Raw genomic sequence first — 23,294 nt, 5'->3', positions numbered from 1 at the left:
TCAGAGTTAATGACACCTCTTGGTTTTTTACCTAATAGCTGCATTTGGCTCTAGCAGCAAAAACAGTCTCAGGATCTCTGTCCATCCTGAGTTTTTACAATTTTAGGTTATATTTGTGGTTGATCAAGTCAGAAATAAAATTTGAATGGTACGATTCAGTGCAAATAAAATATAAAACAATCCATTTGGCAAAGACTCAGCAATACGAGGGAATTACCATATTCTCCTCTCCAGTATTATTAAAATTTCATAATTGCAGGGCTCCAGTGTGGATCAGGCTCAGGTGACATATGGCTGGCACAAGGGAGAGGGACAAGGAACTCAGGACAACTGCCCAGGCAGTCTGATTTCAGAGCCCAACCATTTAACTGTAAACACACCTCTCCCCTTCAGGTCCTCACCACTTCATAGCACAAATGTTTGGAATTCAAGAGTGAATGGTGGCTTCCAACTACTCAACTTTCTCATCCAATTATACTTACCCAGATAGGTGAGTTGCCTCAAGTGGGTATTGAAGAACCAGTCACAACCTTGGTCCCGACCGGGTGATGGCAGAGATGGAAGGGACCGCCCCACCTGATTCCCACACCTTATGAGGATGTCAGGGTAAGGCCACAGGACCGTGTGCACCAGCAGGAGGTAGTTCCCAGGAATAAAGCTGCCAAACGTTGCTGAGTACTTGAAGTGAGAAAACAAAACAATAATTCTCATTGAGTAAAGAAAGCTTTTGCCAGAAAAGAGCTACAAAGAATGTAGATGGAGTACTTTAGAAATATGGCAGTTCACACCAGACTATTCTTCTTGCAGGAAATGGGCTTACTAAATCCACTCCCTGATAAATTCATAACCACACTTCCAGAATCATAGAACGTGAGGACTCAAAGACTCCATTGGTTTCTCTTGTTTAACAACCTCAAGTAACAGAGGAGAAAACCCAGACAAGTTGACTTGTCCCAGTTCAAGCAGCTAGGAGGGCCAGAGCCATATCTAAAATTCTTTTTCCATTTTTTCCCATAATTCAAAGAGGCAGGCAATGACAGGAGGTCCATCCATTTGTAAAAGTAATAGCAGCACTGTTGGAGCATTGGTTACGTGCCCAAGTTCTATTCATATTGAAGCATCCATACTCCAAAGACTCCTTGTGATTGTCACTATTACTGTCCCAATTTTACAGACAAGGAAGCTGAGGCAGGCGGAAGTTCAGTAACTTGCCCCACACCACAAAGCAGGCGAGTACTGAGCCAAGGCAGACACTAAGGTCTCCTCCTCTACTGTCATCATTCTGATGACTTCACCTTACGAAAATTCCCCCAAATTCTCATAGGAATCTCAAGGGAAGGAAAGAACTCTCCTTTCTGAGAAGGGTAGTTGAGAGGGTCAAGGGATCTTCTGCCTTGAACTATATCACACCTAAGACCCGCTCACATGACTTTAAGGAAAATGTGAAGGAAGAAAGAAACGAGTTAAAAGGAAGAGGAGAAGCTTGAAGAAATCCACTGGCTTGACTTTTTTTTTTTTTCCCCCAGAAAATGCACCCACTTTCCACATGGCTATTCCTATCTTCACAGCCCCTAACCATTTGACTCCTTCAACTCCAATGAAGGTCCAGACCTTTATTTGCAAGTTAAGCTTTGACCACAAGGTGGCAGTATGCAATGTAAAAATGATTTGTTAAGACATTTTCTCTGGCTACAAACACTTCTAAGGGGTAAGTTGGTCCTTAACCCACAGTCTAATAATGTAATTCTATAGAATGCTTAGAAGGTATTTTTCATTGTATTAATAAATTAAAATTTCAGGCAGAACCACTGTGTTATTCAAAACAAGATTCAAACAGTCTAAAATTTTCAAGTTAAAAAAATTAAAATTAAAATAAACATCATATCTTATATTCAGATACATTCATCAGGCCAAAACGTTGTGGCAGTTTTCTTTATCAGCACCAGAAGATGCTAATTCCTGCAAATTGCTATTTCACAGGTGGAAAGATAAGAGCTCCTGGGGAAAAGATCATAGCTGTGAATGAATTCCTGGGGTTACCTGCAGAGAGCTGTCGATCCAAGGGGTTTCAAACTGCAGTGAGTAAGTCTCTTGATCCAAGAGCAGAGCCATCCAGCCATAAAGGTTAGACAGTGTGTCATGTACATAATTGACAGTGGTTGTCTTATTTCTGCTGTCAGTCATGGTTAAATCATAAGAAACATCTGGAGCATTAGCTCTAGAGTGATTTAAAAAGAAAAAAAAAAATGGGTGGTAAGTTATTTGTCCATCCTGGATCTAATCCACTCCTCTGCCATCCATGGTAAGTCATCTTCTCTTCTTTCCATGTATGTCTTGGGCCATCTTGTCTGTATGTCTATAGAGGTTTTAGCAATCACTGTGTGGGTCAAGCAGCCCAGTTGGTAAGATGTCATTGGATCATTTGTCATTCCACTGATCTGGTGGGTGGAAGGTAGTAACCCTCAGATCTGAGACCACTGATAAATGCCATCTTAACGAGTTCATGCAGGCCAGGACTATCTACTACTATTTTAATAAAGAAATGTCCATGTCTGGAATTTTGCCATAGACCAATTTTATCAACATCAGAAAACATTATGGGAAGCAAAGACTGACACCAAGAAGCTAATATGTCTAGACTCTCAGAAGCCCACCCTCAACAGTCAGGCAGAAATGGCTTCAGCGGCCTTCCCTAGAATGAAGAGGTAACCTGGCTCCTCTCCCACCCAGCGCTCACTCCTACCACCACACCTGGTATCAGCATTTTTGTTTATTAGTATAGATTGTGAGATCTTTGAGTTAGAAATATTTTGTGCCTTCCGGTCTCCTCTACCCTGGCATAGGAACAGCACACAGTGGGCACTCCTACCACATTTGTTCTATGAAGGAAGAGAATGGATGAACTCTCTCTCAAGCAGCTGGTGCCCATTTCCTCATTTATGGAACACATTTCTAGAAGTGCATTTTAGCAAATGAGGAAACTGAGGCAGAGAATGACAAAAGCATGGTGTGAATGTCATAGGACAGAACTTGAAATGTATTAATTTCCACAAATTACATAACCCACCCCAGAAAGTGATTTTTAAGACATCACTAGAACAAATGGATTTAGCCACATGCTAAGACCCTAAAAGAAAGTCAAAATGGACAGGAAAAAAAAGACCAAAAAAAAAAAAAGTCAATACACATTATGACTGTCTTTCCCCCTTTGGTTTGGTTTTCCTGAGAATCTTTAACTGTGGCATTTTGCTGCAGGCAGATAATTAAATTCTCAAAGTAAAGGGAAATGAGAGGAAAGAGGATGTTGGGTTTTCAAAGTGAGGTGTGGCATGAGCATATCCAAAGCCAATTTACAATGCAGTGCATTTTATAAAAAAGGAAATGGTTTTTAGCATGAAATTCTTGGGTACTATGGTCAGATGGGCAAAAACTGGAAATCTATCTGCATACACGAGGTGGATACATTTAGGTAAATTACTGACCCTCTTTAAGCTTTCATTTCCTTTTTCAAAAAATAGAGGTAAATAGTATGTCTCTTACATACATGTAAAACTGTGAAACGTAGAGATAATTCAGTAACCATACCAAGCCCAGTTAATATCTATCCACAGCTCATTTAAGAACAAACTTCAGGGGGTGCCTGGGTGGCTCAGTAGGTTAAGCATCTGACTCTGGGTTTTGGCTCAGGTCATGATCTCATGAGTCCTGAGAACTAGCCCAGAATTGGTTTCTATGCTCGGTAGGGAGTCTGCTTGAGATTCTCTCCCTCTGCACCTCCCCCAACTCACACATTTTCTCTTTCTCAAATAAATAAATAAATCTTAAAAAAACAAAAAAAAAGGGAACAAACCTCAGATATGCCAGATTTGCCATTCTGTACTGTTTATTTTAATGTTTACGGTTTATCCATGATATTTGGTCATTTAACACACACTCAAAACCCTTGGTACAAATACAGTATTTGATACATGCCTCTTGTAAGAATACATGCATTTCTTCCATTCATTAATTAATAAAATGAAAGGAATGAAAAAATCTTCAGGTCATTTGGGAATTAAAGAAAAAAAAAAGCCTATTCTTTTCCCAGAATGCAACATTAACTTAACCTTTAGAAACTCTGGGATAGGATACTTTCTCTAATTGGGCTTGGGATATTTTTGCATTTTTCATATGTGTATCAGGATTTACAGAGGAACTAAAGAACAATCCTAAACTCATATTCTTAGAGTCAGATGGACATGAAGTTTATCTATTCCAAATTCCATCCACTATAGGAATTTCCTCCACATTTCAGCCTGTCTCTTCCCCCAGTTATGGGATGCTTCTCACACAGAAGACCATACATTTATGAAGCTTATTTTTACATTTGAATTTTTAGACAATCTTTAGAAAGAGAAATTTTCTTCCTTGTATTTTCTATCCATTTGTCCTCAATCATCATGGCTCCCTTTTCCTCCAACTAAAACCACACGTCCCAGAGTCCCAGGAGATGATCCAGCACAATTTGGCCCAACTGATAAATTTTAAAATTAGCCTTCCGAGAAATAAATTCAAAACAAACATGTTAAAAAAAGATAAAGTTGGAACCAAGAAATACCAAAGAGGTCAATAGGTTGGCTAGCATTAGGTATCCCAATCAGTATGTAAAGTGGGACTCCTCAAAGTTCAGAGAATGAGTATTTCAGATCCTGAAAGTGTATCCTATCAGTTTTCACAGAAATATATGGGCCCTGGAAAATGAATCACAAGAACTAAATCCAGGAGAGACTCATAGATAAATCAAAATTCCCATTTAAAAATTCACAGTAAGAAATAGAGCCGCCTTTTGCATAGTAGGTAATTGTAACTATTTGTTGAATGAATGAGTGTCAAAATGGATGAATACACTCCAAACTCATACTTGGAGATGTTTTTCCCCAACAGGGAGTCTACGTGGAAAACCCACATGAGGGTCAGGAGATTTCTTATAAACATCAATTGAAGAAGACAACCAATTCGATCATAAGTTATCAGAGCCTGATACAACCAACCACCATATCAATAGGATATTTGTCATGAAGACTTCAACATTTATATATAAAAGTCAGAAAACCTCTCCTGGACACATATAAGCAATCTACACTACTAATGAGCCCTGGTTTAAAAAATGCTAAGGAAAAAATTAAAATTTAAAAAAATGCTAAGGTTTCCTTATGAACTGTTTTTTTTATCCCTATGAAGTGTTCTCAATTAAACCACTGTCACATTTTTTTAAATATAGGCCAAAAGATGTGTTCAAATCCATCTATTTACATTTTTTTTCCTCCAACCTATATTTTGTCACTTACGTTGCCTTAGCAATCTGTTTGTCACTCTTTTAAGATATCATACATGCCATCTTGAAAACTATGAAAATATTACCTCAGTATGTCACAATACAATCAACTGGATAGATAGTTCCAGAAATGCTCCTTAATTTCATCAGTGTGGCCCCAAGAATCCTCCGGGTCATTTTGACTAGACTTCACTATTTCTCAAATTTCTATCAGCTTATAAATCAACTTTTAGGGTATAAATTCTCCTGGGTTCGGTTTCTATGGATTGTTGACTTCAATTACTGAAGGAGACATTTTTTCAGACCATATGCCTCAGTTCCTAAAAGCTCTTATAAACATGACCCCTTCTTCTTATATTGTAAAACCACCAAATGCTAACATTCATTCAGTTCTATTAGTCTCTGAGACTATCGTTATCTTCCTTTTGAAACCCTTCATCTTCCAAGCAGAATCCAGCAATCTGATGTTAACCCCCGATCAACCAGAGACCCACCATAGCACATTATGATCCTAACTTATCCTTCCTCTTCGTTCTGCATGCGTTGCCCTGACCCTATCAAGCCATCCTACCCATGTCAACTAAGGTTTATGTGGGATGCAATTTTACAGGTCTTCATGTGCAGCACCAGCTTTGTGTAATTCAATCCCAGTAGAGAAGGAGGTTATCAAAGAGGCCTTCATTACAGCTGGTAGTGGAAAATGTGCATTCTAGAAAGAAAATTAAAATGTAAAAGCCCCATGTCCCCATAGGCAAAATGCCTTGTGCTGACCATCACCGGGGGCCAAAATCCAAAGTCAAATCAACTCTTCTCCTTCTAGGCCAACTGCCAGCAGTGACAATGGTGGGCTCTTCTGAAAAGTACCAAAAGAACATCAAGTCTCGAAGAACACCATGAAGAGAATTTACCAACCATAATGACTACAATTTTCGCTTGCCCTAAATAGCCACCAATTTCCCTGTGCCCTAAATAGCCACCAATCTCCCTCTCTTTACTGTTAATGAAGCAAAGGAGCACAAAAGTATTTCTAATTTGGAGGAGCCAAGGGAGTCTGCATGGGCCATTAGCAGCAGAGAGCTTCATTACTAGAGGAAGAAGTCTCTCCCTGAACTTCTCATGGCTTTATGGGCAAGAAATCAGGAGGCAACCAGTCCATTTTAAATGTTAACCCTTCCCTCTGCATCAACAAGAGCTCTGTAGATAATAAAAAAGACAAAAAGACACAAGCCTTTCCTTTTCTTTCCCTGTTCAAGAGGGTGCCTTAATTTTTTTTTTTTTTTAAATAACTGAGCTTGTTTTTAGTTAAGGGAGGTTTTCCTTCAGAAATACAACATTATCACTTGATAAAACTTCTTAGCCTAAGTATCAATTTAAGATACCAGTTGCATAAACAGTTATGTAATTTAGTGTCCATATACTGTGTGGAACTTTTGAATGCATACTGCCCACAAAGGATTCGTTAGGCAATCAACAATACCAATGAGAACAAATATTAACTCCCTGGTTTGTGTTTACCATTAGCTTACTTTTCCTGAGGGTCCATATCTCTGTGTATTAAGACAAACATTACATTGAGCTCTAAATGCTCTCAATTCAGAACAATTGTGAAATAAACCCTTTATAATTACACATCTCCTAAGCCAAACACATCCTAATAACTAGCTTTAAATGCTGTTACATCTCCAGAATATTAGTGCTTGCTGCCGTCACTCTCCTCTTTTACTGCACAAAGAGGACAGAATCAGAATTTCAAGCACAGCCAACAATTTTTTGTGGTACAGCCTTGCTCGAACAACCTTTAAAATACCATGTGCTCATAACAAGTCCTTGTTAGAAAACCATGATCTTACCTCTGACCTGCCACTGGCCGGTACTATTTTCTATGTATCAATAATTTTTATGTCCCCTTATTGATTAAGGAACACTTATAAATACTTCTTCTGAGTAAGACACCTAAAAAGAGGAAGAAAGCCACGACAATCAGTCTTTCCCCCAAATTTCTAACAATCCTTAAATTAATGTACAAAACAGAACTGGTAAGCAGAGAGGAAGACATACGATTTAATAATCGTTGTGTTTCTGACAGGCACACCCACACATCATTCCCCCATGACTTAGCAGGTATCTCTCTCTGTGTTTATCTTTGCTCAGAGTTGGGTAAAGCAATAATAATTTATTGTAGAGAAGTGCCAGAGTCAACTTAGCACCTCCTCGAAGATGGGGGTCTATAGTTTTGGCAGTACACTTGAGACAATACTTCTGGATTATTATATCTGAATCCATGAAGAGAAGCAATTGATGTCTAATTCTGGATTATTATATCTGAATCCATGAAGAGAAGCAATTGATGTCTGTAGTGTTGGCAGTACACTTGAGACAATACTTCTGGATTATTATATCTGAATCCATGAAGAGAAGCAAAAGATAATCCTTTATACATGATTGTATCTCTTCCTCTTGATCTGTTGAATCCAGCTGAATGACTACCTCAGAACATGAGAGTTTCACCTTTGGAGTTGTGCCCTCAGAAGGCAAACAACTACGGCTCATAAAAACAATTTTATGCATCAGGCAGGAGTTAGATTAAGAAACTCATCTTCCGGGGTACCTGTGTGGCTCAGTGGGTTAAGCCTCTGCCTTCGGCTCAGGTCATGATCTCAGGATCCTGAGATCAAGCCCCACATCGGACTCTCTGTTCAGCGGGAGCCTGCTTCACCCTCTCCCTCTGCCTGCCTCTCTGTCTACTTGTGATCTCTCTCTCTGTGTCAAATAAATAAATAAAATCTTAAAAAAAAAAAAGAAAGAAACTCATCTTCCCTTCTACACACACACACACCCACACACACACACACACACACACCCTCTGGTGCTATGGTGGAGCTGAATGACACCTACTCACTAGCTCTTCCCAATGTGTTCAGTGACAGCACGATGGGAGCCATGAATAGGTCATATAAGAATATCATCACCACAGAATTGGGCAAATGCTACAAATCCTAGAGAGGTAGTTGTTAAACATGTACCGGCTCGCTACTGCGGCCCTTTATTATTCATGAAATTTAATAACCATGTAACATTGTTGATATTCCTCAATCTGGGGTCCATTTAGATCTTTTTCTACTTTCCTTCTGTAACCTGTGATGACAAGATGGATAATACTTCTTGGAATTTTCCTGTCTCACTTTTTTTTTAAGGACTGAAAAGATACCATTAGTGATGCTATGCCTTTTTCCCTAGGAAAGAGAGTTAGGCGATTATTAAAGGAAAAGCTAGGCCAAAATTTCCATTTGAACTCTTCTTTACTTTTGCTTTCACAGAGGCAGGGGGTGCCTCATACTTTGAACACTGACACATTAAGAGCAGTACATAGGTAAAAACTGAACGCAAGCACTACAGGAGAGGATATTAAGCAAGATCTAAGAATCAAGGTGATCAACAAGAACATTAACCTTTTCTTTTCCAGAAGTAGGAAGAAAGAAATAGAAGGTATTAGAGCATAAGGAATCAAAGACTGTCCTGAATGACTCCATATTCTATGATTAGCTTCATGGGGGGGGGGGGGGGGGGGGGGGGGGGGGGGGCGGGTGCTGGATCAGTATAATGTCATGTGACCATGGGGAAGTATTCCTTATTTTTCAAGAATTAGATTAAGCAGCATTTGAGCTTACTTAACTCCCTTACCGGGCATTTGTTCCTCAGAAGCATAAAATCTATAGTATTCTATTCAATTAGTAGTATGTTCATATGTTGTTTTATAAATCACAGCTGTAAAATAGAGACTTTTTAAAGACAACATTTATTAAGTACTCATTATATGCCAGACAATGACCTTGTGAGATAAATACGATTATGTCCATTTTATTGATGTGAGAACTGAAGCAAAAATAAATAAATAAATAAGATGATGCAACTTGTCCAGAAAAACACCCCTTAGGAAAAGGGGGTTATAACCGGTACCCACAAATAATTCTTACTTATTTCTTTATTCTTTAGTCTTTGAAAAATAATTTCAAATATATGCATGTGTCCTGACTATTTTATGTACATCCTAGAAACTTGGAGGGACTGGGTGGCCTACCTACAACATCTTATAAACTTTTCATTTCTCCCATGCTCAATATAGCCAACAATCAAAAAGAGACCAGGGTTTGATTTATTGATACTTGAATAAGTTTAAGCAACTGAAATACCTACAGAGTGTTCTAAACTTCTACTGCTAGTACTAATAATGACAATAATAATAATAATTCCCAGACGGTAATGGTGAGGGTTGAGTTCTTATTCTCTCCCATCACAACTGGTCCATTCGAAACCACCAGGGAAGGAAAACAACTGTGAATGCAGACAAACTGCCAATTCAGTAGGGGTGGGATGGGGTGGAGTGAAGGAGTCATCTATTGGAATACATCATCTGGCCAACCGGGAGCCTCAGGAAGCAAAAGCTCAGAGGATACTATAAAAGAACCTTCTTAAGTATCATGTGTCCCTAGGAATTTTAGAAATAAAGCCAGGATACTATCTCAATCTTGGGTCTTCTAAACAAACGTGGAGTGCCATGAACTCCACTCAAATATGTCCTAACAGAGAAATGGACAGGAAGAACATGAGAGGAAAATCTGGGGGAGTCCACAATTCTTTTAATTATATTCATTTATTAAACACTAATTTTATTGAGTTGCTATGTGTTCAATATTGGGTACTGTGAATCAAACAAACAAATGAATCCACCCCATCCTGGCTCTGCTTACCACCTACAGGAGATGGACAATTTATAGAGCTATACCAGAGCTTTGAGTATTGGGTAGAGCAAATATGTAGAGAGCTGGCACACAGCAGGGTTTCCAGAACCTATGCAGGAAACTCAGGGAAGCTTACCCGAGAAAATGATCTTCATGCTGAGCTCATGGAAACTGAACCTTATGAACGGAAAGGCACAGAGAAGTTGAACATGGCTGAGAAATGGGATGCAGGGAAGGGAGGGGAGAACACTGAGCAATGAGGTTGCAACTGTAAACAGGGAGCAGGTCATGGAGGGCCTGTGAGACATGAAGAATATGGGACTCTCTTTAGGAGGCACTGGAAACTCTTAAAAAGTTCCAAGCAAGGGAAGGAGTTCTTGGCAAGATAAGATCTACATTCACAAAGCTCAAGGATGAAGTCACAGCAAGGCAACCAACTAAGAGGCTATAGTGGTCCCACAGGTGAGAGGACTAGAGAGGGGAAGATGGGAAGGAGAGAAGTAGAAAGATGCAAAGTTTTTGTTTTTTTTTTTTAATTTTATGAGAGAAAATAGACAGGACTTGGTCGGTGATATATGTGGAAAATAAGGTAAATCAGTCAAGGGTGACTCCATGGTTCTGGTTTTGATAACTGAAGCATTCACCTGAACATCCGGGAATTCTCAACACCCAGATAGCAACAGCCTATGGATAAAGAACTTAAATTCAGATTTGACAAGTCAAGTTTGAGGTGGCATATATACACGCTAGTGGAAAACATTGCTGCTCAGTAGAAATATAATCAAGTCACAAAGGCAAGCCACAGGTGTTAGCTTAAATTTTATAGTAGCCACATTAAAAAAGTAAAATAAAAGAGGTGAAATTAATTGTAGTAATATATTTAACCCAATATATCCAAAATATTACTCCTTCAACATAATCAAAATAAATGAGTTATTGAGATATCTCATTCTTTTTCCTACCGCATCAGAGAAATATGGAGTATAATTGATACTTTAACACATCTCAGTTGGGACTAGCCACATTTTAAGTGCTTGGTAGCTACATGTGGCTAGTGGCTACAATATTGGACAGTGCAGATCCTAAGGGCAATTGGATAAATGGGTCTGGAATTTAGGAGCACGGTATAAACTAGAAGAAACAAATCTGGAAGCATCACTGTATGTTAACTGAAGTGGTGGAATAACCCTGATCATCTGGGAAGAGTATGACTTGAGAGGAAAGGAAAGTGCTTCACAGAACTCTAAGGAATGCTAGTATTTAATTTATTTTTTTCAGGCAATCTCTGCACCCAATGTAAGGCTTGAACTCACAACCCCAAGATCAAGAGTCACACATTTTACCAACTGAGCCAGCCAGGTGCCCCAACATTAGCATTCAAGAGACAGGGAGAAGAGCCTATAAAGGAGACACAGAAGGAGACACAACAAACTCTTGGTAATATTATCTTTGTTTCAAGTAATTATTCCTATACAGAAGAAGATATCTATCTAAATTTGGGGGAAATCCGTAAATCAATGAATCATGTGAAGCATGTTGTCATTATGGGATCTCTGGAGAAATACGGTCATGGACATATTTTTCTGAAATGAGGTCCTGACTTACACAATAGGGCTAACACCACCCCCCATCTTACAGGGAAGGATAGAGTCGGGAGAATGAGACTTGTAGTGACAGGAGCTGGGACGAGAACACTGTGAGGAATAACTGTGGCTCCTACAGGAAGAAAATGTTTTTACCATGGCTGAGTGAGAGAGAGAAGATAAACAGCACTCATACGGATCAAGCACATTGCCATTTTAAAACAGAACATGAACTAGACTCTGTCTTGCAGAAGACGGGAATTTTTTCTTCACCTGAGTATTAAATATTATTACCCAACTTCGAATACTCCAACTATTACAGTTGGAGTCAGAAGGAAGCTATAAACAGGCAATGCCACAAATATGGGTACACATCAGACCTAAATAAGGTACTGAGGGACAGATACAGAAGGTCTCCAGTGTCAAACAAAGAACTCACAGTGAAATTGGACCATAGTGGGGGCTCTCCCAGAAAGAAATCTCACTCTAGCCACTTGGTTGTTAGCAAAGGGGGGAACAAATGCCTTGTTTATGCAGCTTTGTGAGGCCTCACACCCTGCCCTTGGGGGGCCTCATGCTGGGGGAGGGAGGTAGGAGCTGAAAGTGAAGACAGCAGGGTGCTTGCGCCATATCCAATCTCCATCAACACACAACCCCAAAGACCATGACTGTGGGAGCTTTGTAAATCAACTCTTAGGGTGCTTGCTCCAGGGCAAATAGCACAACAAATTAATCCTTTCTCCATGAAATGCAGCAAAGTTTGTATCTATGCTGAATTCAAATTGCTCATTAGCTCTGACATGTTCCTAATGAGGTTATAATGCTCTGGGACAGAGATCAAGTCACTGAGCACAAAGAGCTAGAGATAGAATCATAGAAAAATAAAATTGAAAGGACCTTAGAGCAGTGCTTCTAAAACGTGAATATCAGTCACCTAGAGATTCTGATTCAGGAAGTCTGGGGTGGAGTCTGAGATGCCCCACATCGAAGGAGCTCCCCCATTATGCTCATACACTCTTACTAGCAAGGCCCAAGGGATCATCGAATCCGTCACCTTTTCCTAGAGGTAAAGATTCTAGTGCCAAGAGACTTATCATTGGGAGTGTGTGGCAACTTCCCTGAGGATTTTTTTGGGGTAGCTGGGCATTTGTCCATAGACCTATAGGTCCACCTGAAGTTTTTAAAATAGAAGTGTAGGGAGTAGGGTGGCCAGCCATCCTGGTTTCTTCAAGGCTGGGACATTAGATTTTCTATCTTAAAGCCAGGAAAATGCCAGCCAAACCAAGACAAGTCTTTCATCCTAATAGGACCCCTTTGAATCTCCTCACAATATTATATAAGGACTATTATTATTTTTACCTTGTCAGTCCCTGAGTCCAGGGATCATGACCTACTGCTAAGGTAAGCACGTAAGTATCCAGTTCTGAAGTTCTCCAAGAACAGATGCTTTGACAAGGTTACATCTGCAGAGCCTTTTACCACCACATCACTAATTACCTTTCATTTTTAATTTTAATTTCTTTTTATTTAAGTAGAGCTGGTGCACAATGTTACATTAGTTTCAAATGTATAACATAGTGATTTGACAACTCCATACGTTATTTTCACCATGAGCACAGCTCCCATCTGCCATCATACAATGCTATCAGAATACCACTGACAATGTTCCCTGTGCTGTACCTTTTATTCCCATAATTTACTCATTCTATACCTGGAAGCCTATGCCTCCTAGTCCCCTGCTAAGTCATTTTCTAAGAGACAGACTCTAGCTCTCAAAGTATGGCATAAAAAAGGAGTATCAAGAACACAGAGGAGTAAATATACAAGCGTATCATGTATGCTTTTTAATGACACAGATCTATTTTAATTTTCCCCCATTTGAAAAAAAAAGCATCTAAGAAATAAATCACTAACTTCTATAAGTCTCAGAGATTCATTAACAACATCTTTGGTAAAATCACTAAAATAACAGTAATACTCAGGATGAATCCCTAATTTTGAAAACAAAAAGGATACTGTGCACAGTGGAAAATGATTAGAAATGAAAACCTCTCTCCACATTGTTATTTTGCTCACTAGAATTAGGCCCCTTAACATCTGGAAGAAGAATAAACAGTTGAGAAAGCAAAAGTGGAAAGTTTTCAGACTAGTCAATGCCAGAGTGTATTGCTATGGCTTCTTTAAAAAAGAATTCTTCTAAAAAAGAATCTAAAAAAGATTGATTCTATATGCAATCAAAATGCAGACTTCGCACAGTCCAATCCCATTGACTTACTGTGGCGTTTACCTGGTTAAATAAAATGCCATCATAGTCTGGTTGAATCACTTGACATAATATTCATGCGGTTAGGACACTTGAAACAATGGAAGGAAAGAAGTGTGGCTAAAGATATGCAATGCATTTGAAATAGGTAAAAGATAGAACCCTAGACACTCAGCAATCATTACCTGGAAATTAAAGAGGGCAGAAGCAATCCTATTATGCATTATAAACAGCCTAACTCCTGACTTAATGGTGGTTTGACTAGCATAACCAAGGAGTCTTTGCTCCAGTATTAATAGGAAATGTATTGTACGGATCCAATAGTTCATGAAATTAACAAGGAAAATGAACTGGAGTGGAGCAACTTTGCAAGTAATAGGAAGGCATCAGCAATTGCTTCCCCAGAGCATATTGAACACTTAAAAAGAGCTTGGGAAGAGTACATGTATATAAATGAGAATGGACATTATTGGAATTTTTTTAATAATACTTCTAATTTAAATACTTCCCAAATTCTCCATTGGTTGCAAGTCTTTTCAAGATGCAGCCATTAGCCCAAAATGTCAAAAAGAGGTCATGGGCTATGGGATCTTGTCCATTGATACTGAAAGTTAGCTGCCATCTGAATCAGCCTAAAATGACCATTAAACTTATGATTTGACAGCTGTCAAAAATATTCCCATATCATTTTTATGGAACTAAATACTTCTAATAAAATCTTTAAAAGTTGCCCTTCTGTAAAGCCCAATAGCCTGAACAAAAAATATGCGTGCTCATTGGCAAGCTGAAAAATATGGTGAGTCAACTTACAAACCAATAGACATTCGAAGAAAGAGAACATCTTCCCCACAGATGCTGCCATGAACAATCTGACTGAAGCTTTCATTGACCAAACAAGAAGCTGGAAGGGTTTCCATAGAAGCAAGAATATGACTTCTGTTTTTCCCAGACAGAGACCCATCCAAGTCTTCCAAAATTGCTGCATGAGGAAATGGAAATGCTACTAAGTTTGGAGAGTTTATAAATTTCAGTTGGTTGGTCTTCACAGTAAATCCACCTATAAATTGGAAAACAGAAAGATCGTTACACACGGCACAAAACACTATTATAACAAATGACAGCTGAATTCATTGGAATGTTTTCAGTACTTTATACTGCATATATACACAGTTACGATGCCTTTGGTTATTTATTCAAGGAAAAAAATCAGAGTGTTTGCTGTGTGCCGGGCTCTGTGGTGTGTGCTAGGGACATGGAGGGAAACAAGGGCAGGATTGGCATTGCCTTCATGAAGCCTTATTCTAGGGCAGAGAATCTCAGCCAGGGTAGGTTTGCCCTCTAGAAGACATTTGGCACTGTTTGGAACCATGGTTGGCGGTCACCCTCAAAAGCAACATTCAATCAACCATGTGGGGGAATAGCAATTGTAGCACCCCTTTTAAGTATTTGCGGTAAGACTACACTGTTCTCAGTCTTTCTTTCACCCCGCCTACCTGCAATTCATCAATACTGCTGCTGGTCCAGCTGCCCAGGCCTTCTAATTCCCACACCCCCATCATTAAAATGTAACAACTGAGTATACACAGGACCTCAGAACATATGCTACTATATTTCTGTGTCATGTACATTATAAAATATACCCAAGAGGAAAATAAAAAGGTAAGATACAAATAATTAGTGGCCTTGATGTTTTCATTCCAGATCCCAGTAGAGTCCATGCAGTGAGTTAAGCTATGCATTCCAGACTCCAGGATTCCATCCCTTGCAATTTCTATAGTTTATCAACTACCACAACCACCCACCACTCTACCATTCGGTCCTACTGGAATTTCAATTTTTGCGTATGTTGTTCCTAATTCCTAGAAACTTTCCTCTGCCTATGCCCCTTTGCAAATTTCTATTCGTCTTTCAAAGCCCTGCTCAAAGGACACCTCTACAAACTCTTGCCTGACCCCTTTCTTGTTGCCTTCACTGACCTTGTTTAGTCCTCTAGGATTGTACTCATCACATTTACTACAGTGACTGGCCTAACATTTATTTTTGTGTCTAGATTGAGAGCTCCCGCAAGGGAAGAATGATGTGTTTTTTCATCTTTGTATGCCCCAGTTCCTCAGACAGAAACAGGAATGGACCATTTTTAAGCAAATGAAAGAGATAACTTAGCCCAGATCATCCAGTGAGAAGAGATTCGAGGTCATGAGGAATAGTATGCTTTTCTTCAGTGTCTTATGAATGATATGAAACAGGGAAGCTATTAAACAACTGAGGGATTGTAATTTGAAGGGAATGCCATAAGGCATTTTTTATTCCTGATTATTTCTATAATCTTAAACTCAGATGCCACCCAAATAAAAACAATCTTTGACTCTGCCTATACAGAAAAAAGAAAAAAAAAAGTAAAGTGGAGACTTGCTGATTATTCATTTAATTAAAAAAACAAACAATTATCTAAATTGGTGATTCAAACCACAAGAGCATATTTACTTGAATTACTTGGTTTGGCTGTTTACAATGATCAAATCAACTAGATTGCTCTCTACTTCTTTTCACCTTGGCCCATGAGTCCTCCAAGGTATTTCTCACCACCTCAGAGATGTGGTTAACAAGTGAACGAGAATTCCTATGGTTCTCTTTGTGTCTACAACAAGCCTTAGGCTGTTGAAAACATAAAGTACTGAATTCTGGCTCTTTGGGGAAAGATTGCATGTGTGTTAGTTTATACCCGTATGTCTATCCACCCAACTCCATTTATTCAATCAATAAACTGCCCAGTAGGCACCAAGCTGCTGGGTACTAATGATAAACCTCTGAACAGGAGAGACCCAGTCCCTGCCTTTATGAAGCTCAGAGTCCAACAGAGACATGGAACCGTAAAGATGGAGGATGGCAGATGCCATCATAGGGAAAGAATTGGGGGTGGGGGTGGCTACAAGAGTCACACTGGGAGCACCTGGCCTCCTCTGGGATTTCTTTCAGGAGATCAGAGCAGCAGTTTCTACTGAAGCAATCTTATACTGAAAGAAATCACAAAGGTTTTATTGCTATTTATTGCATTTACTTGAATGTTGGCCTTCTTTAGTGTCTGTCTTACCTCTTCAAACAACTTACCCTGTCCCCGGGAACAGCCCGCACAGGTCCTGATGGCCACGCAGTCAGTGAGATCAAAATTAACAAAGGTTGTGTTAGATATTATCAGTTCCCATCTTTTGGGAGTTTTGATCCCAGCTGACATACACAGGCTTCCCTGTGATTTAGAAAGAGAAAAAAAGAAGAAGAAGAGAACTGGTCACGTGAAATACAATTTGTAATGCACAAACAAAAACAAGAGAGTAAGACAAGCTACAGAGTGGGGAGAAATATTTACGAATCACAAAAATGACAAAGGATCACGATAGGATGCACTACACACACATTAGAATGATTAAATAAAAAATAGTGATGATAATTGTCATTCTCTGATATGAGGAATTTGAGAGGCAGTGTGGGGGGTTTGGGGAGTGGGGAGGGATAAAATGAAACAAGATGGGATTGGGAGGGAAACAAACCATAAAAGACTCTTAATCTCACAAAACTAACTGAGGGTTGCTGGGTGGAGGTTATGGACATTAGGGAGGGTATGTGATATGGTGAGTTCTATGAAGTATATGGACATTAGGGAAGGTATGTGATATGGTGAGTTCTTTGAAATATATAAGCCTGATGATTCACAGACCTGTACCCCTGGGGCAAATAATACATAATATATTAATAAAAATAATAAAAAATTAAAAATTAAATTAAATTTAAAAAAATAGTGATGATAATAAGTGCTGATAATTTCCATAGTGGTCACTGCCACTACGGAATATAGGTTGGCACTTTCTTATCAAGTTAAACAAACTCTTAACATACGACCTAGCAATTCAACTCCTAGATAAATAAAAATCTATGTTCTACAAAAACCTTACACAAATGATTATGACAGTTCCATTTGTAATCACCCAATCTGGAAACAACCCAAATGTCTTTAAACAAATGAATGGACTAAACACACTGTGGTACATCCATAGAATGGAATACAACCCAACAATAATAAGGAATAAAAGCCTGCTTCTTGCAACAAGTTAGGTAAATCCCAAAGGCATCTGATAGCAGAAGAAGTCAGTCTCAAAAAGCTGCATGCTATCTGATTCCATTTAGATGATTATTCAGAAGGGAAAACTATAGTGACAGACAATGAATTAGAGATACCCTGGGGCAGAGCTAGGCTTGAGAGGAGGACATGGCTGCAAAGATAGAGCCTGAGGCAGTTTTTTGGGATTAAAACAACTGTTTTGTTTTATCTTCATTATGGTGGTAGTGGTGGTGTCTACACTAATGGTTACACTAATCTACACACATGCTTAAATCACAGAACAGTACATCAGAAAAAATCAGTTTTACTATATGTTAAAATAAAAAATAAAAATTAGAAAATCTAAAAAGAAACAAAAACTGCTTCCACTATTCCCCACAAAATCTCTTGAACAAACTCCATCCAATCAAGTTTTTAGTTTTTTACTCTTCTACTCTTAAAAATAATTGTAAGCCTGAGAATCACCAGAAACTTATCAGGGCCCACCACCATGAAAGATAGTGCTGAAAAGAAAGAAGAAAAGCAAACCAGTGGAGACAAAGCCAGTATAGAAATCAGAAGAACACTTAAAACACCAACATTAAAAACTTCAGGGAAGTAAATATATTATATCCATGAAACAAGAAGCCCCCAAAGAGATTTTTCAGTAAAAGAAAAAAGAACAAAAATGAGAGAACAGAGGTAATCAATTCAATAAGAAAAAATTGAGGAACTACCCCCGAAAATAGAATAAAAAGACAGGTGACAAATCGGAGAGAATATTAAGAAAAGCAGAAAAGAAATCAAGGAGGCTCAATCTCAAAATAATAATTCAGAAGGAAGGAAGAAAGGAAGGAAGGAATATGAGGAGAGAATTATCAAAGAAATGACTGAAGAAAACATCCCAGATGGGAAAGATAGGTTTTCTAAACTGCCAAGCCCCATCCAGTGCCTGACAAAGTCATTAGAGCAAAAAGCTACATGAGGGACATCATTCTGAAACTGCAAAATACTAGGGACAGGAATCTGAAAACTTCCAAAGAAGAAAACCTAAAAGTTAAATAACAGACCTAGAATCAGAGTATCTTAAAATATTCAACTTCAGTGCTAGAAGCTAGAAGAAAAGGGAGTATTGCCTTCAAACTGTCAATGCAAGGGGTTGGGTGTGGGGCACCTGGGTGGTTCAGTCAGTTAAGCTTCTGCCTTTACCTCAGGTCATGAACCCAAGGTCCTGGGATGGAGCCCTACTTAGGGTTATCCTCTCAGCGGGGAACCTGCTTCTCCCTTCCCCTCTGCCTGCCTCTCCACCTGCTCTCTCTGTCTCTATCAAATGAATAAGTAAAATCTTTTAAAAACAACAATAAACACACACACACACACACACACACACACAAACAATTATCAAGGCAAAATGAACTCCAACCTGCTATTCCATAACTGACAACCTATAAATAAGGGGGTCCCCATTGGTATCTCAAAATATTTACCTTCTGTAGACCCCTACTTGGTTAAGAAGATTACTATAGGCTATATTCTAATAAAATGAGGAATTAATCAGAAAGGAGGAAAATGTGGGAATCAGGAACAAGAGCCCCAGTACTAGGACAACATGCAGGAAAACTCTAGGATGTTGGTCAAGAGAAATTTCAGGGTACAGTTATGAAACCCTTCTCCAAAACTGCTGGTGCAAGTGTAAACACTTGGAATTGTTGTCTGGCATTATTAACTAAAGCTGAAAGGATATCCTCTGAACCAGCAATTTTATATTTGGCATAAATTCAACAGAAGTACATACACATGAACACCAAGAGACGTATAGAAGAGTGTTCATGACATCATTACTGACAGTAGCCCAAAACTAAAAACAATCAAATGACCATCAATACCAACATGCCTTTAAAAAACTGTGGTATATTGGGATGCCTGGGTGGCTCAGTTGGTTAAGCATCTGCCTTCAGCTCAGGTCATGATCTCAGGGTCCTGGGATCGAGTCCCTCAGCGGGCTCCCTGCTCAGGGCAGAGCCTGCTTCTCCCTCTCCTCCCCGCTTATGCTCTCTCTCGCTATCTCTATCTCTGTCTCTGTCTCTCTCTCTCAAATAAAATCTTTAAAAAAAAAAAAAAACACTGTGGTATAGTCATAGAAATAGAAATACTACATAGTGATTGGGAAAACAAATTATTTCAACATATAAAAAATCTAAAAACATACATGAATCTTACAGACATAATGTTGTGCCAAAGAAGCCAGGCACAAAAGAATTACTACTCTGTGATTCCATTTATATAAAGACTGAAAACAGAATTCAAATTAATCTAGGTCTATAGAAGTCTGAGTAATGGTTTCCCCTTTGGCTGTGGGGGGTAGAAGGGTTGGGTGGGAGGAGGCATGAAGAGATTTCAAAGGAACAGGTAATGTTCTATTTCTTGATCTGAGTGGTATGTTATGGTTTTTACTTTATAAAGATCTATTGAGCTCTTCACTTGTGATTGGTGCACTTTTCTCTATAAATGTTATACTTCCATGAAACATTTATTTTAAGAAGTAGAACAGATAATGAGAGAAAATTAACATACAAGATGGGAAGGAAGAAAGAAGTTAAAGGAGTTTAAGGTCCTTGCATTCATTGCTCAGGTAAAGTTCAACAGTGCTGTAGTAACTTAGACCTCATTAAAACAAGAGGGAATCTTGAAAATTTTAAGTCCAATAACTAAAATAACCATAAGAAAATGAGTAACTTTCCAATAAGTAAATATAAAAAAGTTACTCTTCAATGCAAGACAAATCAAGTTTGAAGAGTAGAAAAGAAAGAATAGATAGATAGATAGATAGATAGAAAGGAAGAAAGAAAGAAAGAAAGAAAGAAAGAAAGAAAGAAAGAAAGAGAAAGAAAAGAGAGAAAAGAAAACTGGTTGCCAACTGGGAGCACAAAGTAAGACAGTAGAAATAAATGCAAATGTATGGGAGACATCAGCATGGGGATGGTAATTGAAACCACTAGAGAAAATGAGATTTCACCCAAGGAGAGCAAGTACATTGAGAAGAGAAAGGGCCCTACAACAGAATTTAGAGAAACAAAAGGTTGAAAGGTCTAAATTAAGGAAGGCAAATCCACAAGTGAAAATAGGAGCTAACCTCCCCAACCCCCCAAGAACTAGTAGGAAGAATGAAGCCATCCATCAGCATCTGTTTGAATAAGATAGATGTTAAAGTATTGTCATCTGTTCAAATTAATTTCAATAACAATGAGAAGGCAAACATCTCACAGAGACTTCTCAAAGTAGGGTGACCATAATTTGCATCCAAATCAGGACATTTTTGAGAGTGAAAAGAGATGCTAATGAAATAGAATGTTAGGACAACAGGCATAAACAAAATAGCCAGACTGGGGTACACAGTGATAGGAGAAAGCATCTCTTTCTCTTGTGTATTAAAGCCATCCTCCCTCAATATAAAGTAATGTTGAATGTGAGGGTACCAGCATATACACAAATAGGCTTAAAGGAGAAAAAATCCTTTTAATAAAAAGTTCTCCCGGAAACTAGTGTTTGTTTTAGGATAGGACTCGCTGGTAATTGTGCGCTACCAATTACATGTGGGTGGAAGGTCAGAGAATGGATAGGCCACATTCTCTGAAAATCTTAATTCCTAAAGGGATAGCAGGCATGAAAGAAAGAAGCTAAAATCAGAGTTCCACAACCACAGAAGGCCAGGCATCCTTTTTTTTTTTTTTTAAACAACTGACATAGTTTCACCTGGCAATGGAGTGGTTCCCAAATAAATCTGAGCAATCTTGCATTAAATAAAGATTCATAGATGTTTTTCTTTTTTGTTTTCAACAGTAGAACTTCACGGAGCCTTTAAATTATGAATATGCCATGTGCATGTCAGGGAATGGAGGTATTGTCAACAGTATATCCTAAATGTAATTAACCTAAGAATCTTGGTTTTCTCAGACCCTCTCTTGGGACTAGCCTTCCATGACAAACACTTTAGAAAATACTGGAGTAGGCAATGCTCATTGCCGAAGCTGTTTTCCATGTGCAACTGGAAGAGTGTTCGGCCAAGAGCGAGAGGGTATGCTGGTGGTCCTAGCTCCACAACATTAGGCATAGATCTTGGGCTATCATTTGACTTCCTAAATCTTCCATCACTTTACCTGTAAATTCAGGAGTTCTAACTAGATCAACTCTCAGCTAATAGTTAGCTCTAAAGTTCCATGGTTTTATGATCTGGATGCTTAACCAGGATCTAGATCTCTCCTAGAACAAACCACTTAAAATCATCTATTCAAGGACTTTCATCCTACACTTTCTTAAGAGACTGAGAGATCCTCATTTGGCTGCATTGCACTTGTGATGAATCACACACCAGGGGTGGGGTTATGTTTTATTATCTCATGATAAGCACTCTTTTTTCATAATTTATATTTTAATTTGTGTCACTCTCTAAATAGACATTATGATGTCTATTTAGTATCCATTAAGATGTTGTGACATTAATTTACCAGGACAGTTAGTGACTCAGCTTGATGGACATTTCATTTTTGGCATCTTCTCTAAGGTTATTCCTGAAGAATTTAAGGGCTTTTGATCTACCAGTATCAAAGAATCTAAATCTGGGTTCCATTCTTTCTTGAAAATTCTGCAATCTAAGAAAAGATTAATCTCTCAAGGTGGTAATCCTTTTAGAGAAAAGGAAAAACTGGCAGGTATTTCCCTCCTGAAAAGGATGGTTCAAAAAAGACTTAACTAAGTTTGAGAATTAAACATAGAAAAATAAAGCTTAGTATGAAAATTATTTTTTAATCTTAATATTTATATTTATACTTGTAAAAATAACCTCCAAGGAAGTACAAAGGGCGATGCTTATTTAAATTTCAATTGGTCAAAACACTGAGGAACAGACTAAAGAGAAAACTCCTTCCTTGGTTTTCAGAAGTACTATAGGTCTCTGCCATCTCTGTTATGACAATGTGATATGGAATATACATGTAACTCCTTCAAAAACAAGAACTTGGGGGAATCCATTATAGGTCTGAAACCTACTAAGACCAATGGCGGTCACAGACTTCTCTTAAGGGAAGCCAGTAGTTCTAGTTCCACACCTGAGAAATTTTTTTTTCCCTCATCTACATTCTGCTACCCAGTCCACACAGTGGCAGAGAAGTCATCTATAATCTGTATTTATCATGTAGAAACCCACACTTAGGCAAATATTAGGGAATCCTCTAAGAAGCCATAGTATACTACACAATGTAAATTTATGTTACCTCCTTTGGGGAGGCACTCTAAGTAGAATAAG

The 23,294-nt window shown here is 38.6% G+C and overlaps 1 protein-coding gene across 1 annotated transcript in view; it reads right to left on the bottom strand.

The window, feature by feature from the left end:
• Positions 1 to 23,294, bottom strand: part of PKHD1 (PKHD1 ciliary IPT domain containing fibrocystin/polyductin) — a 443,932-nt gene that overhangs the window by 221,289 nt on the left and 199,349 nt on the right. The window contains exons 47-50 of the mRNA XM_032864542.1: positions 17,008 to 17,143; positions 14,710 to 14,956; positions 2,041 to 2,218; positions 483 to 678 (exon numbers count right to left, since the gene is read on the bottom strand). Of these exons, the coding sequence (XP_032720433.1) occupies positions 483 to 678; positions 2,041 to 2,218; positions 14,710 to 14,956; positions 17,008 to 17,143 (757 nt within the window). The remainder of the gene's footprint in view (positions 1 to 482; positions 679 to 2,040; positions 2,219 to 14,709; positions 14,957 to 17,007; positions 17,144 to 23,294) is intronic.

This window comes from Lontra canadensis, unplaced genomic scaffold (assembly GCF_010015895.1).
Source record: "Lontra canadensis isolate GAN:19392208 unplaced genomic scaffold, GSC_riverotter_1.0 scaffold27, whole genome shotgun sequence".
Classification (NCBI taxonomy): Eukaryota; Metazoa; Chordata; class Mammalia; order Carnivora; family Mustelidae; genus Lontra; species Lontra canadensis.
Note: the sequence above shows the minus strand (reverse complement) of the source record. Positions and strands in the feature narration are given on the sequence as shown.